Source organism: Astatotilapia calliptera, chromosome 13 (assembly GCF_964374335.1).
Source record: "Astatotilapia calliptera chromosome 13, fAstCal68.1, whole genome shotgun sequence".
In the NCBI taxonomy this organism is placed as follows: Eukaryota; Metazoa; Chordata; class Actinopteri; order Cichliformes; family Cichlidae; genus Astatotilapia; species Astatotilapia calliptera.
In genome coordinates this window covers 23,226,674-23,242,798 of record NC_137434.1, presented here as the reverse complement: position 1 = coordinate 23,242,798, position 16,125 = coordinate 23,226,674, and the positions used below count along the sequence as shown (strand labels likewise).

At 39.3% G+C, this 16,125-nt stretch overlaps 1 protein-coding gene across 1 annotated transcript; it reads left to right on the top strand.

The window, feature by feature from the left end:
- The first annotated feature begins 1,450 nt into the window (after positions 1-1,450).
- On the top strand, positions 1,451-5,312 carry six2a (SIX homeobox 2a). Its single transcript, XM_026190185.2, has 2 exons — positions 1,451-2,636; positions 4,041-5,312. The coding sequence occupies exons 1-2, from the start codon at positions 2,077-2,079 to the stop codon at positions 4,351-4,353; spliced, it is 873 nt and encodes a 290-aa protein (XP_026045970.1). The 5' UTR covers positions 1,451-2,076; the 3' UTR covers positions 4,354-5,312.
- The last annotated feature ends 10,813 nt before the right edge of the window (positions 5,313-16,125 follow it).

The following is a 16,125-nucleotide window of genomic DNA, read 5'->3' as shown; positions in this document are numbered from 1 at the left end:
CTCTCCTCCGAGCTTTTTAGTTCTACACTGACAATATATGATGAGGACATGAGGATGATGATGGTGTGTGTGTGTGTGTGTGTGTGTGTGTGTGTGTGTGTGTGTGTGTGTGTGTGTGTGTGTGTGTGTGTGTGTGTGTGTGTGAAGTGATGTGACACCGAGTGTGGGTGTACTTGACAATCGTATCTCTAATGAAGCGGTCCCATGGTGAGGCGATAGAAATCTACCAGCTGGTCAATCTTTGGTTCAGCAGTCAGTAACACGCACGCATTCCCTCGTGTACCTGAGTCCAACTACAAACCTGAGTTTTTGCGCACATCGGGCTGCTCCCGGTTTCTTTTAGGTCGCCCTACCATTTCAACAAGTACCTCACATCACTCACTTCTCCTCAGTTAACTATAAAGCCTCCTCTCCTTTTACCCTTAAACACCTTTCACTTTCACATAAGCTCCCCTCCTTACAGCCATACTCTAAAAAAAAAATGTAATCGTCATATTAAAATGATTACTTAGGTCTTGTCTTCAGATCTCATATGTCAGTCCTTGAGATAATTTACTCGCTGATGCGCTAAACCTCGTGAGTCAGATGACTGAAATACGGACGAAAATATTTGTCTCACCGGTGTGCTGATTGAAGCCGTTTTTCTTCTTCGATGTCGCCTGCCAGACTTTCCTTCTTCTCCGCTCTTTGTCCCGCACACTCCACTGCGCACACGACCACCTTATTTCCCCATGAAGCGGCTGCACACCTTGAGATTGTTTGCCAATCTGTGCGCTCCTGCAGCTGCTTCCTCGCCACTCATTTAGATATTCATAATCTTTGTCATCACATGCATAATCCAGTTCAGCTCAACACATACTTCGCAAAACAATTAAAAGATTTCTTTAGTTGCTATTAATATAGAAATTTCACGTTTATTTAGGTCTAAAACTGATACGACGTATTTGAGAGTATGACAAAGTCTACTTGTTTAACAAATAACTTTTTAAACTTTATTCTAACGTCTTTTTGTTATTTTAAATACCTCTCTATAGAATACCGGTTTGTGAATATTATAATTAACAAATCGGGTGATGGTTCACTGCACTCCCACATCAGCACCTTAGAGTTTAAGTCTCGTTTCAGTCCTCGGAAGCAGAAATAGTCTGACTCACTTTTGGTCATATTTATATTTTTTCGTTTACTCGAAGAAAAATATACTTTATAAAAAAGTGGCAGCATTTTTTTTTCAAACCCGTCTAACAATCTGTCACTTGTTGACAGTTATTTCACGTCTTTGGAATAATGAAGACACTAACTTTAAAGTTCCAAGCATTAAGGAGATCTTGATTGATTTGTGAGAGCTGCCAGGGACATGAAGACAAACTGCAGCAGGCTCCGTGCACTCTGGCGCCATCCTTCCCCGGGCTGTGGGATCAACGCCGCTCTTCTCATCCACGCTCCTCACAGCTTTACGCTCTTTGGCTGCCTGAGGTGTCTGTCAACGTGAAGGGGAAGAAAAAAGTGTTTTAGAAGGAAAAATCTGAGCAATTCTTCTATTGGTAGGCGGGCTGGTCGTGAAGGGAACAATCAGGTTGATTTTGCCAGGGAGCCACCTCAAAGCATATCGGGTTACTTTGAGTGACAGCGTAACCATGGCAAATAATTTGACTAAGGCTATTGTCTTATCCTCACCATCCGTGGGTCAGATAACCGACCAATCAGAGTTCATATAATCGCTTGTCTTGCCAGCTTAGAATAATATTATTAAAACGAGCCAGCGAGCCCGGTCTCCGGGAGTAGTTTATGTTGAAACGGCATAGAAAAGGTGGAGGACGGTGGAAGGAGTAGCAACTTTCTTTCTTAGCAACTTTATGGAGAATAGTCGCCTGGGGTTTCGCATGGCTGAACGGACTTGAGCTTATTCCATAATACGCAGTTGGACTTTGCCTAACCTTGGGCACTTTTACGTTTTAGGTAACTCTTTTGGGGACTTTTTGACGCTTATGGACTTAATGCGTTTTGATTTAACGAGACACTGAGAGGAGAGACGTGGAAGTAAGGTACAATATAATCTGTATTGGTTTACTTGTCGCCATGTCCATGCTTCCGACGTTTGGTTTTACGCAAGAACAAGTGGCTTGTGTCTGCGAAGTCCTCCAGCAAGGGGGGAACATCGAGCGTCTTGGGCGCTTTCTGTGGTCCCTCCCGGCGTGCGAGCACCTCCACAAAAATGAGAGTGTTCTCAAAGCGAAAGCCGTAGTTGCTTTTCATCGGGGGAACTTCCGAGAGCTCTACAAGATCCTGGAGAGCCACCAGTTTTCGCCGCACAACCACCCGAAGCTGCAACAGCTGTGGCTCAAAGCGCACTACATCGAGGCAGAGAAGCTGAGAGGCCGTCCGCTCGGCGCCGTAGGGAAGTACCGCGTCCGGAGAAAGTTCCCCCTGCCCCGCTCTATCTGGGACGGAGAGGAGACGAGCTATTGCTTCAAAGAGAAGAGCAGGAGTATCCTCCGAGAGTGGTACACCCACAACCCTTATCCATCCCCACGGGAGAAAAGAGAGCTGGCCGAGGCCACGGGACTCACGACCACGCAAGTCAGCAACTGGTTCAAAAACCGACGGCAGAGAGATCGAGCGGCTGAGGCAAAGGAAAGGTAGGAGTATATTTACTTCTTAAAACAGACGCTAATCTCAGATTAGATTATTTTATTTTTTTTTTATCATTGTCACATCAAGCAAAACATAGGAGGTAGTTCCAAACTGTTGCTGAGTCACGGACTGCCACTGCTGACTCTGTATGCAAAAATAAATTTCTGACCTACATCTGGAAATTTATTTAACGTAGATAGCATGGACATATTCTCAGATCTTATTCAATCGCCACAAATTAAAGTTACACTGTGTGTATTTCTGTGATAACTGTATAAGCCCCTATTAAAAGTTGAAACGCACGAAATGAAAGACGTGTTGTCAGGTAAATTACAAGGTTATAAAAGTTGCTTTTACCCCACTTTTATGTTTTAGTAACCACACTGATTATAACATGAAACTTGACTTTCACGTTAAGATCAGAGAAGAAATATATGCAGACTACTGTGAATCACAGACACTGGATGAACACATGGTATATGCAAGGAAACATATCAGAACACGTATGAAAGATGTTTTGCGGTGTAATTGATGTGGCTTGTTGTCTGGTCTTCATATCAGCCAGGCTGACATTTCATTATGAGTCGTTTGCACATTTCAGAGTTTGGAAATTATACAGCCAGGCATGTAGAGAGGTGCGGGAGATGTGTTTTTGTCAGGTGTTCACTGGGTCGGTGTCTTCTTTCACCCCCTGGCCACTAATTTGGGCTGAAAGCTCCACGTAAATCATGTCTTCCCACTGAGAAAAGCCTCACAGCAAACCTATGAACTATGCCATACGCAGTACGCACGCGTTTCAGAATGATTAGGCCTGTCATTTATTTAGAGCTGTGGACAAGCTCTCCTCGAGTGGCCGAGGACTTCCTCAGGTTGAGCTTCTCCACGGGTCACTATGGTTAAATTAACTTGCTCTAAAAGTTTCATGCAAGTTCAGTAGTCAGATGGATTTATTATCTTCCAGTCACTCTCTACTACTGATATTTAATATAGCGCTTCTGTAGTGAATTGACCCTCTAATTATTTTTGCTGGCTAAGTGATTGCATCTGGGCACACGTGCCTCAACGTATTCTCGTGTGAACATTAATAAATAACCAGACTAAGAACTGATACATTAATGAGATTATTATGGCTGTTGTAAAAGTGTCACAACCCAATAAATATTCTAGTAAACACAACAGAATTGTGTGTGCCACTTTAATTCAAGTGTGTGTTCATGTTCATATTTTTAATGCAATCTTAAACATGTTAAGCTACAATTAGCTGGTGTCTTTGTTCCTGTAGGTTTTACTCCGAGATATGAAAATTTCAGTTCACCTAAATCTTCCTGGTTGTTATGCACTTTTTCGCAGATGTGCTGTAATTCCGCATTTGTACCAAACTGATGTGTGACTTTGGTTTCTGTTCGCAGAGAAAACAACGAGAACTCCAACGGCAACAGTCACAACCCATTGACTTCTTCTATTAATGGAAATAAAACTATTTTGGGGAGCTCGGACGACGATAAAACACCTTCTGGGACTCCGGATCATACGTCTCCGAGTCCGGCTCAGCTCCTCGGCGCAAACCCCGGTTTACCGTCCCTGCATGGCCTTGCGCCCCCGCCGGGACCCAGCGCAATCCCGGTACCCAGCGGCCCAGACTCGATGCACCATCACCACTCATTGCATCATGACACCATACTGAACCCTATGTCTTCTAATCTAGTGGACCTCGGCTCTTAAAAGCCGTCACTGAATGGAGCGCCATTTTTTGGGGAAAATAATTTACGAGGTGGTGTGAGTTAAGCTTCAAGCACTTGCGGCACGGTGCAAGGCAGACAGACTGGAACACTGCGAAAACAGCCACCGTAACAAATCATTTAGTCTCATATTCAACCTTTAAAATCTTTTTCAACAAGTGGAGAGAGGAAAACCTGCCAGTGAGCGCAACACCTCCTCTTATCCCCAAACTGAACGAGCCCTTGTTTCGGGGATTTTCTAGAATCAAGAGTTCAGAGCAGAGCACTTAAGAACTTTCCAAATATACTTAAACAGGACCCTACCGAACTTTTCCCCCCCGTTAATTCGCTTGAGGAAAATATAATTTGGAAAAAGTAAGTAAAAGTAGTAGTTTTTTGAGATGGCTTGTTTTGCTGCAGGGCTGGGGATAAAAAATTGATAAAAAGAAAGAACAGAAGAAAAGAAGGAAGAAAGAAAGAAAACTTTACCGGAATGTAAAAACGTAATATGTTATATTGTTGAAAACAATAACAATAAAGTGTCTTAATTCTTGTTACTATTAGCCTACAGTTGTTATTTTAGGGGTTTAGATTAACCTTTATCACCAGACTCTATGGGCACAAAGTTACGTGTACCCATCGCCTTTCTGTTTACATGGGGTTTTTAAAGAGAGCCATAAACGGTTATTTTTGTTTGTTTGTTTGTTTGTTTGTTTGTCTGGGGGAGGGTGGGCTGATGGAGTATGCCAGTTAAACGTGTCTCATAGGGGCTGTGATAAGATAAAATATTCTAACCCCTTGATATTATTGTTATAATTATTTGCATTTTAATTTGGGGAGAGACTGCATGTAAACTCTGCGATAAATGATGAAACATAAAACGATTCACCTATAGTTTCATATACCCTTTACAATAAAAAAAAAAAAAAGAAACACGTGGAATAAAGTCGAGAATTTCTTTGATTCTGAATGATTCTTGACATTTTCTTGGCTTTTTTTTTTGTCTCTTACGGGTCACCTCCTTATAATATTATAAAACCATATAAGCTGGAGGACAAAATATATAAAACGTATTTTAGAGAATCTGCACGTAAACGTCGATATTTACAGTGTTACAGAAATATTGCTTGAACGATAGTATTTAGGATTTATGATCATTTGTAGTTTCAGTTGAGGATACTTAGATATTTTTCCCTTCAGCTCATTTATGTCATTTTAAATGCAGAACAACGCACAAACCATGTATTCAGCCTTATTTCCTCAGGCTTTTTAAATGTGCTCTGAGCCACCACTTCCCAACGTTAGGAAAATACATGATCAGATATTACTGAAAATCAAAAGCTGTTAGCCTCTGACACATATATCTCCTGCAAGAAGATAGATAGATAGATAGATAGATAGATAGATAGATAGATAGATAGATAGATAGATAGATAGATAGATAGATAGGTTTTTCAATTTTAAGGACATGAGGTCAAAGTTCATCCAAGTGATTATTGCCGATTTTTTGTTTCTTTTTAAGAAAAGCTCCGCACGCAGTCCAATGTTTTGTAAAAACATCACTCGAAGCATGTGGCATGTGGCCATGGCAGGCAAAGCTGGGCGAAATTTAGCAGTGCTTCTCCAACTGGGAATCCTGACGTTCGAGTGATGACACCTTATCTTTCCGCGCTCAGTCCGGGAGAACAAAAGTACCGTAGTGTTTGGAGTAGGAAAAAAACAGAACTGGAAACGACCGCTGAAAGAAGACACTTTGTTTGAACAGCTTCAGCCGCGCAACACCTCCAGCCTCCCTCCCGCCCCCTCCTCCCCTCTGCTGCCTGATCAGTTCGTGCAGAATAAACCTAAAAAAACATCTTTTCTGCCTTTCATATTTCCATCATAAGGCTTTAGTACCTCCCCTATTTCAGGTTTCGACAGGCCGGCGCGTGCTCGGTGTATTTTCTGGTGTCTTCTGTATCTTCATATCAGAATATAACAGTAGCTTATAGTTTCATAATTTTCTTACATATTGCATGTTTATATTGATAAATGTTACACATTATGCATGATATACTATAATATTATTTTACAATATTACTCGCATTTTAAAAACAAAAAACGATGCCAGCATATAGTTAATTGTTAAGTGGGTGTTTTGGTTCACATGTTAATGGGTTGCAAACATTTTTTTTAATATTTGAAACAAGGGCGAAACACTCTTTTATTCGTTAATAAGTTATCCTGTAGACCCAGGTGGCTCTAATGGGAGTGCAAATATGAGAAGTGCTCTCAGAGAGTGCGCGAACTGTCTGTAGATGTGAAATATCGGTCACAGCTTCCTGGGAACAGCTTCCTGCGCCTGAAGGTCAATTACATATTCAACACAAAGCCCACAGGTTGTAATTAACAAGGATTTAAGTACACATGGGTCTATTCACAACAAGCCCAAAACAGCGGCTTTTGAGGAGACATAACACTGAATGTTTGGCCTTTCACCAAACCAACCCTACAACCCTACAAAGAGCTGTGATTTTCGTCTCCTCGTTCTTTCACTCTCTTGTTTCCCATAAGGCTTGAAATGTGAACTTGAACTGGTATTATAAGTGCGCCATGTGTGCCCGGAAAGTGGAGGCTATTAAACTTTTTTTTTTTTGTTTGGATGTTTTTTTTGGTTTTTTTTAAACAGAAGATGAAAAATCTGCCAGCATTGAAGAAAACGCCTAACGAGGCGCACTGACGTGATTATGCTAGGCTGGCTTATGGGGGTAAAGACCCACCAAAGCAACAGATGAGGGAGGAAAAACTGTTCGACAGATGTATCTTGTCCTGGTTTCTTCATCTGTAGGGTATTTAATCGCCTGTCAATTCACCATGTAAACAACGCCGTAAAATAGAAGCGAATGCCACTTTGCCCCAAGACCAAAATCCTGAAACAATCAGGAGAGAATGCTGAGTCCTGGCCTCGTAAAGATCACATCCATGCAATTTCACAGCAAAATGCATGTACTAAGCAGAGCTGTTCTGACCTAAGATCAGTTTTAGCTGTTATTATTGCATCTCCGCACTGTCATTAGCGCAAAAGGCATTTTACACACGCGTTTTGCCCGATTTAGTGAATGGTAGGGTGGTGATTTTTATTCATTCTGTTTGGTTTTCTCGATTAAAACAAGAAGCAAAAACAGAAAAGCCAAAATACGGACTCTTTGGTGTTAAAAACATCAGACTTTGTATTAAACATTAAATACTTAGTAGTGATTATTTATTTATTATAATCATTGTTTATATGTTTATATACTTTTGGACTCTTTTCCACAACTTTCACTAACTGTGCGACATAAAACAGCACTGATTTTTTTTTTCAATTTTCGAATGAAACAGTCTGATTTGAAAGTTTCTCAGCTGTTAAACTAAAATTGAAAAAGTTATTTTCTCTTTCTAAAGATTGATTTATCAGCTCTGTATTCGAGCCGTCCTTTACTCATAATATCACAAAAACAAGTAACGGCGCAAAAAACAACGCGTTACCCTATTAATCTATAAGCACTGATTGTTATTGATGCTGTCACACTCTTTAAAGTACCTAAGAGTTTCATTAAAAATCTATCATCTCCACGTGTAGATTTTTATGTTTATCTATTATTTTATAGTGCAGATTAGGAGGATACATTTCCATTACATTTTCAGCAATCTGAGAAGAAACGCTGTCGTCATTTAGGACTTTGAGTGACGATTTCTTTCATCATCGACTGAGATTTTGTAATGAAATATCCTTCAGATAAACACGCGATAAAGATGTTCTGCTCGTGTATTAGCAAACTATTGAGAAGATAAAACCGCTGAATTATTATTGTATGAGTTATAATTAAATACTGCGAAAATGTATTTTGTTACTATAAAAACAGAAGCTTTAAGATTTAGATTTTTGTTCCGCATTTCTGTCTCTTCTCTGTGGATGAGTTAATCAAACCTATTTAATCCACATACTTCACCAAATCTGAATATAAAAGGTTTCTTTCAATACACATTTAATCCGGAACCTTTTGTTAAGTGATGTTAACACACTTAATAGAAATGTCAGCTACAGAAACGGTGGTTATAATGTGACACGTTATTGGCCCCAGTGGGGAAATTGTCTTTTGACTTAGACCCCCTTCAGGGAGGTCAGAGGTCAAACTTTTATGGCAGCGGCCTCAGAGCTGGAAGGGATTCACTGTTGTTGCTCAAGGAAACTTCAGCAGAGCAGATAGGCTTAGACTCAGGTCCTCTGAGTCATGAGCACTTTTAAAATGACCCTCAAAATAATTACGGACAAAATGTGCAGCAAATGATGACTCTTTGATTTTGTTGGCAATTTGAAAGGTTTTGTGTGGCCATGAGGAAGACAAAATACAGAACTAATATATTGAAACAAAGGATCGCATTAATGTAACCAGTTAATAATTCACCCCACTTGTTGACTGCAACGGTTGGTAGCTGTCCTAACAAGTGTGTTAGACAGCTGGGTTTTACATTACTGATACACTGCCACTGTAATGTGGAGTCTAAATCAGACAGCAGAAAAAAATATCAATTGCATACACAATTACATCTTTCTTCTCATATGCACAGAAACAAGAAAAAAAAAGTTAAATCTTTATTTAAGCATCCATATGTTTTGAATGAAGTCATAATCATTAAAAGTTATTATTACATTTTGCATACAGGTCTGAATTCTTTTCAGGGTCTAGTCTTTTTGATTGAGTTTAGTATATATATTTTTAGTGGATACATAGTGTACACCATATGGTTCACATCTAACAAGTAAATGATCCCTTTATTGATCCTGAGGAGACACAAATCCCTCGGTGGTTACATCAGGAAGGACATCCTAAGTAAAAATCTGTCAAATAAAATATACTGCACTACCTGCTGAGGTGGCTCTTTCTGAATAGGACAAGAGCCGAAAGTAACTTTACTGGATCTAAACTGTCAGACTCAGTTAATAGTTAGCGAAGAGGACATACTCTTCCCTCTCTTCTTGTTATAGTTGACATCAGACTGTTCATCAGTGCACACAAAAGAGTCACGTGAAATGGGAAGAACATATTTCAGAATGAAATTCCTCTTTCATAATTTGAAAACCACCTTTAAAAAATGAATGCAAACATGTGTCACTGTCAGGAAGAGGAGAAGCTGGAAAAAAAAAAGAAAAATAGAAACATTATCCTTCACCTTTGATAAGTTTTACCAAACGATTTTGTGTTTTTAAGTATAAATATAATGCATGGCCTGAATATTATTTGTATGCATTTAAAAATGATATGGATGTCAACATAAATCATTCTCAAAGAAAACTTTGTTATTTTATGAAAATATTTTTAAATTGCGTAACTGGTATTATATTTAAAATAAATCTCCAATGTTTTATGAATGAGGGAAGTTTTGGCCTTCTTTTAACTATAACATTGATATTGATAGAATCTGAGATACTTACTGGCATAAAATTTTTTTTAGAATACTTGCCCAGGTCGGACACAGAGATTAAAGTTCATCGTCAGTGTGGTGGTGGTTTGTATAAAAACGTCCTCCTTCTTCATTGCTTACCCAAAATAAACATAGCTAGTTGCAACAAAATCAAAATGCAAAGATTCTAACTATTTCTGATGTTGGTAATGATTAATATGTAGGAGCAAAAAAATGCAATACATATTTGGGATTATAATTAGTTTGGCTGAATAAATTATTTTGTGTTGTGAAACTATAACTTCTAAAATACTGAAAAGCATATTTGGACTTTGGAATAAATGCTGAATACTGAATAAATACTAGTAAAAAAAACCATCAACATTGATAGAGTGAGACCATTTGATATACTTTGTTTTAGAATGCATCTTTATGTTTTGTTTAGCTATTTTTCTCTTTTAGTTTACAGCACTTTGAGCTCAATTGCAGTGTTAACATTATTGATGAACCCATTGATTTCACCTTCTCCTCGGCCATTATGCATTTTTGGTGTATCAGGTGTGTCCCATAAAACAGGATAAAACTGTAGGGGGTCTGGCGAGTGAGGAGGAGGAGGGGGGCGGCGGGGTGCGCGGTGTTTAGTTACGGTCAAAAACGAGAAAGAGAGAGACATGGCGAGGGGAGTACGAGCATTAATGCACTCCCTGTGTGCTGGACGCGTACTATTACAAAACACACGCTCTCACACACACATAAGCACACTGCGGGTGCCTTTTGCTCAAGTAAAAGGTCACCTGGCAGACCGAGTCCTGACTTCCATCCTGAGACCTGAGACAAGGAGAGGCATATCAGGAAATAAAGTTCAGTTAGAGGAAACCACTACACTTTTTCACTTCAGTAACACACAATTAAACGGTACAAAGTGAAAACAGGAACACTATACCTTAAATCCCCTTTTCAGCACTTCCAAAAGATATCCAGTACAATGGGTTTTAAAGCACTACAGGATTCCTGTTTAATGTAGATTTCTAAGAAAGCATATAGGCAATATTTCACTATGTTGTTAATTATGTTGTTGATTATTGTGCAATTACACACGAGTCACCACTAATGCATTAAGTAATATGTCATAAACCAGTTATGCACAGAGGACATGATTTAAAGAGTTGGTTTGAAAACTAAAAGAACTTATTTTAGGAGGTTTCAGTCTCTTTGTTTCACTGAGACGGAGGAAACGGTTGTAGTACTAATGTATATGAGTGTGCACACTACAGGGTTAAAGAAGGCTCACCTGGGCTTTTTGCCCCTACTGTAAATTCCAAGATAGAGGACAGACACAGGCTATTCTGATCGCATTAGGTTCACTCCGATAGTTTTTCCAGCTATTGTCACTTGACACCATTCCATTAAATCTGTCCAGCTAAAAGATTAACAGCACCATTCTTTATGCTTTCACTGGGTGTTCACTCTGAACGCCAAAGGGCAGGTTAAATCATGCACAAGATTTTCATAGTGTGCTGTGTTTTACGTTCAGCCTATCTAGCCTTTTTACTTGATGTTATATCAGCTAGCAGTGCACGGTGACACAGATAAATTATAGTAAAACAAGTTCATTAATCACAGCCCAGCTTTTCTGTTTTGTTAGTAGTAACCAGCTTGTATTATGATCAAACCTGTGTGTGTCTTTTTTAGTCCAGTAATAATTAAATGGTACTTTTATTCATTATTCATTTAAATTTAAAATACATTTACATTTGTGAGATGAGAACTTCTGTGGGTAGATGCAGGCTATGCTGCCGAGTCCATTAGTACACTCTGACTTTAGATAGCCGTTCTTATCATTATGATGCACATGATCACTAAATTTTAATGGTACAAAGTTGAAGACTTTCTTATACATTGCTTTGCATACGTTACTTTATGTAACTGTTATGAATGGCCAAGACATCAGTATAGGACAAATTCTGCATATTATTCTAGTGTATTCAGTCTCATCTGACAGCTAACCGTAAGACAACTGCCATTCTGAGAGAACTTTGTATCAACTTAAATAAATGATCTGACTTCGGTAGCTTTGAACTTTACCAGCATGAATGTGGGTTGCACATATAAGATAATCTGCCTGACAAGATAGTCTGGCACTCTCTCCAATTTTTAAAAGTAAAAATTATTGTTAGTTTTCTTTTTGTTGGTGTATTTTAACTGAATTTTGTACATTGCCCAATTTGCTGTAATTTGAATCATGTTTTCCTGAATATTGCACAGAAAAGGATGACAACTAACACAAAAATGAGTGAGTGAAAGAAGTGAAGATGGGTCTTGACACAGGAACAATGTTATGCTTTGTTCAAAAAACTATTTGTTGCTTTAAGGGATTAAAGGTTGTGCAACTTATTCACATCCTGCTCAGAGTCTGTCTGTTCCAAGTCAGGAGCAGGAACTTCCTTCTAATTTCGATCAGTCAGTATTAGTGTTGATTGTGCACACTAGACCTGTATGTCTAAGTGTGTACAGTGCAGGTTTGTCTGTTTCCAATGAAACGCAGTAACGGGTTCAACCTGCCAGACTGTTGACTCACCTTACAGTATGCATGAACATGCTTTGATGTTGGCACTGTGCAGAAATATGAAGGAACTTTTCAGAAACTGCTAAAAACAATTTGCATATGAGTAATGGTGCACAGTACATTATAGCATGTAATTTGCAGGTTATAGTTTTAATATTAGTTGCTCTTACTTCATATCATTTCTGTAAATGTAACCACAAACTTAAGCATGGTTACAAAGAAGAGAGAAACAAGAAAAAACAAAAGACAGCTTGTTGCTTCTAATATGCTTTCCATGCACCAGAGAAGGAGAGCTTCTCAAAGTTTCACTAAAACACTCATTGCCACGGATTCACTCCACTCAGTACTGTGCAGATTTGTCGGAAGAGTAACAAAACCTCAGAACAGAAGTGATGAAGGGTAACTATTTGGCTCTCTTCAAAATTTAGGGGAAACGACTGGAGCAAAAGGCCTGGAAATCATGACCGCTGCTGCCACCTAGCGATCAGTATGTGTAACCGCATACTGATCAACATAATAGACCATAAAACCAGTGCGCAAACTGGATACTCCAGCAGATGGGCTGAAGCGCAATAAGCAGGTAAAAGCATAACAGCAAAATGAGGAGTACTGGGTACTTCTAACAAAGTACCTATATAATGATAACAAACAGTTAGGTGAAAACTGTGAAAACAATGACACGTCTTCATCAAGGTCGACAGGTGAAATCATTCATGCACCCATCTGTGTTTGCACAGACTAGGAAAAGTAAGTATCGTTTGTCCTATTTTGCATAACTGTCAAACACACAGGAAACCAAAAGTTGCATGAGCAAACATTAAGACAAACATGAGTAAGACAGCATGAATGACCAACAGTAGTTTTACAATGATACCTGTAGTTAACTACACATTTCAATAATATGTTTGTTTGTGGCTATATTGAACTTTTTTAAAATATATTTTCAAGCATGCTATGCGGCTAAATATGTAACTAGAGCCCAAGTATGACGTTTACTTTTAGGTTAAGTTAAACAGATTGAGCTCATGGGCGTGGTGTCTTACTGCTGCACAGAGATACACTGTTTTGTGATAACTTAGAGTTATTTTGAAACATGGGCAATGTAATAGTAAGGGGTGATGCTTCACAATGACAGGCACATTTTGACTGGTAGAACAATGGTTTTCAAACCCACATGTCTGTACAAAAAACGGAGGAAGACATAGAACTACAGCTTTCTGATTCTCTATCCAGCCTTCCCCTTGTTTCTCATCTCTCCACTCTCTTCCCCATCTGCCCAGTTCTTCCTAATAACTTACACTAGACTGGTCCCCGAGCTGTGGACTCATCTTGTTGTGATTTTTTCCCTCACCCACAGCAGTGGCAGCTGCTTGAAGTCGTTTTTGCTTTGTTGCCGTTAACTTGCTGCTTGATTAGCTCCTCCGCTGCACATCAAACGTCCCTGGGTTTCAGCCAAAGCAATTTTGTAGTGCGAAATGCAGAAAACATGCCACGGGTATAATTTCACTACACAATAAGAGGTAGACGTAGATGGGGGGTATGTGTCAGTGACCTTAAAGCTTCTGTATACATCATTTGTAATTTATTGCACACTTGACTTGACACACACACACGTGTAACTACTGGAATGGATCTGGAAGCCATGAATGCCATTACCAGCTTGAATAGGCCGCAAGAAATGCTGCATGTGCTTTAAAGTAAATGCATAAAGTTCGATGGTGGAAAGCTTTACATGTGATACATTTTTAGTGAAAGTATGCTGGATCATTTAATACCTTTTGTTTCCATCCCATGGTTTATCTACAATTGTCATCTCATGAATAAAAGGAGCGAGCTCATGATGACACCTTGTGGTTAAAGTTGGCATCTCGTAGCAATTCATTTTCTGCATAATGACTCCTATCCATACAACAGCTAATCTGGAGCATCTCATTCCTATCTTATTCCCACAGGTCCATTTAAACTCAAACCAGGAAAGGGAAACAGGACATCCTACTGTAGATATTACCATGTGATTACATGGTACATGGATGCCAATTAACAATTGCAGCAACGGCCATAAACTTTGGCTTTATAAGATCACAAACTGACTCTAATATTGCTATTTGCAAAATATATTGATTGAACCCATCCTGCCAATACATTAACGCCCATAATAAAATCTGGTTTCATGGCAATTTGATCTTAAGATAAAAAAAAAAAAAATACACTTCCACTTCCTTACACACAACCAAAGGAAAGAACAGTTTATGTGACAAAATAAACATATAACACTTTAAATGTTTTCGGAAGTATTTTTCCTGTTTGTTCGTTTTTGTCAGGGGTATGATAGTCAGCTGAATGGAAATCTGACTGCTACAAGACATGCGCCAGTGTTGCATGCTGAAGTAGAAAAGATCATGCAGCTGCCTTATAAAGCTATTCCCAGGCAAAGAATCCCTCCAGGCAACTTCATGAATGTTCCCAGTAATGCAAATGGAAGCAGTTTAGAGTTTTCACTCCACGAATGTTTTTTCTGGTGGATGAATCACTAGATGGCAGTATAACATAATGAGACAGCTAGCAAGTATATAAAGTTACAAGACGCTGATGCACTCATAGAAGATGGTGTGTATATATATATTTTTTTTCTCACTCATTCACATTTGAATGAATGAATGAATGAATGTGAGGAAGTGCTATCTTAATCCCAGAGCAAACACTATCAAACATCTCACTCATCTCTCCTCCCTGGGGGGTAACCAATATGCTAGAGAGGATTACATCAGGGAAATCAGAAGAGTGCACATTTGCGCATCGCCCACTGACACTGTCACACCAAGAACAGACACCACTGGGTTAAGCCAATTGACCATTTACATGGCTCTCAGCCTCTCCCTTTGGCCTCACTCGATTTTCTCCAACTGTTCACGTTCAGTTCTGATGCTGTTTGCAAATGTGTGTGTGTGTGTGTGTGTGTGTGTGTGTGTGTGTGTGTGTGTGTGTGTGTGTGTGTGTGTGTGTGTGTGTGTGTGTGTGTGTGCATAAAAGCAGTCAGAGAGAAGATACGGAAACTAAAGGTAAATATTTGATGATGGAGTAAAGAAGAGAGCATATTGCTATATCTGTTGACAGATCAATACCCAGTCAGTTTAAATAGTTTTTTGAATGAATGATTTTGGTTCATTCTTTAGCTGAACCAAAATCACTGAATTTCCTTAAAAATGTGAACTTGTGAAGGGTTTTTGCTGTTTCGAACTGTAACTGCTCCTGCTTCATCCACCTCCACAGACGTACATTAGGTCTCTGAGCTCTGAACACTTGGCCATGTTTTCTTTCTCCTCTCTGTCTCTTATGGGAGCTATGCAGCTGCTGTTGCTTGATGAACTGGACTGAGTGAAGGGAGTGCAGAGGACAAGGCCGGTGTATACATCAATAATGCATGTGTTTTGGAGGCCACCTCAGGACAGAGGCCGTTTTTAAAAAGGGCGCTTTAAAGGTGCTCCACAACCGAGTCCTGTACAGGAAGTTATTAAAAATAGAAAAAGTGGTTAAACAAAACAGCCAGCTTCAGCTGAGGGCCTCTACCACATGAGCCAGTTATTAACAACCAAGGTTCATGTTACACGAACATCTTAACTAAATGCTCTCTTAGATGATAAACTGTGAAGGATAAATTTGAAACAGGAATTTAAATGAAATTTCTTTTCTCCTTTTTTGTTTTTGTTTTTGTTTGCAGATGCTTAAGCTCCCCCCCATCTGTACCAAGTAATACCTTTCAGCTGGAATCCTAATGTGTGTTACAGA

Excerpts from the sequence above, each read along its gene's own strand:
- six2a (XM_026190185.2), top strand. The coding sequence starts at position 2,077 with ATGTCCATGCTTCCGACGTTTGGTTTTACGCAAGAACAAGTGGCTTGT. Across the intron at positions 2,637-4,040 it reads GCGGCTGAGGCAAAGGAAAG|AGAAAACAACGAGAACTCCA; the intron begins GTAGGAGTATAT and ends TTCTGTTCGCAG.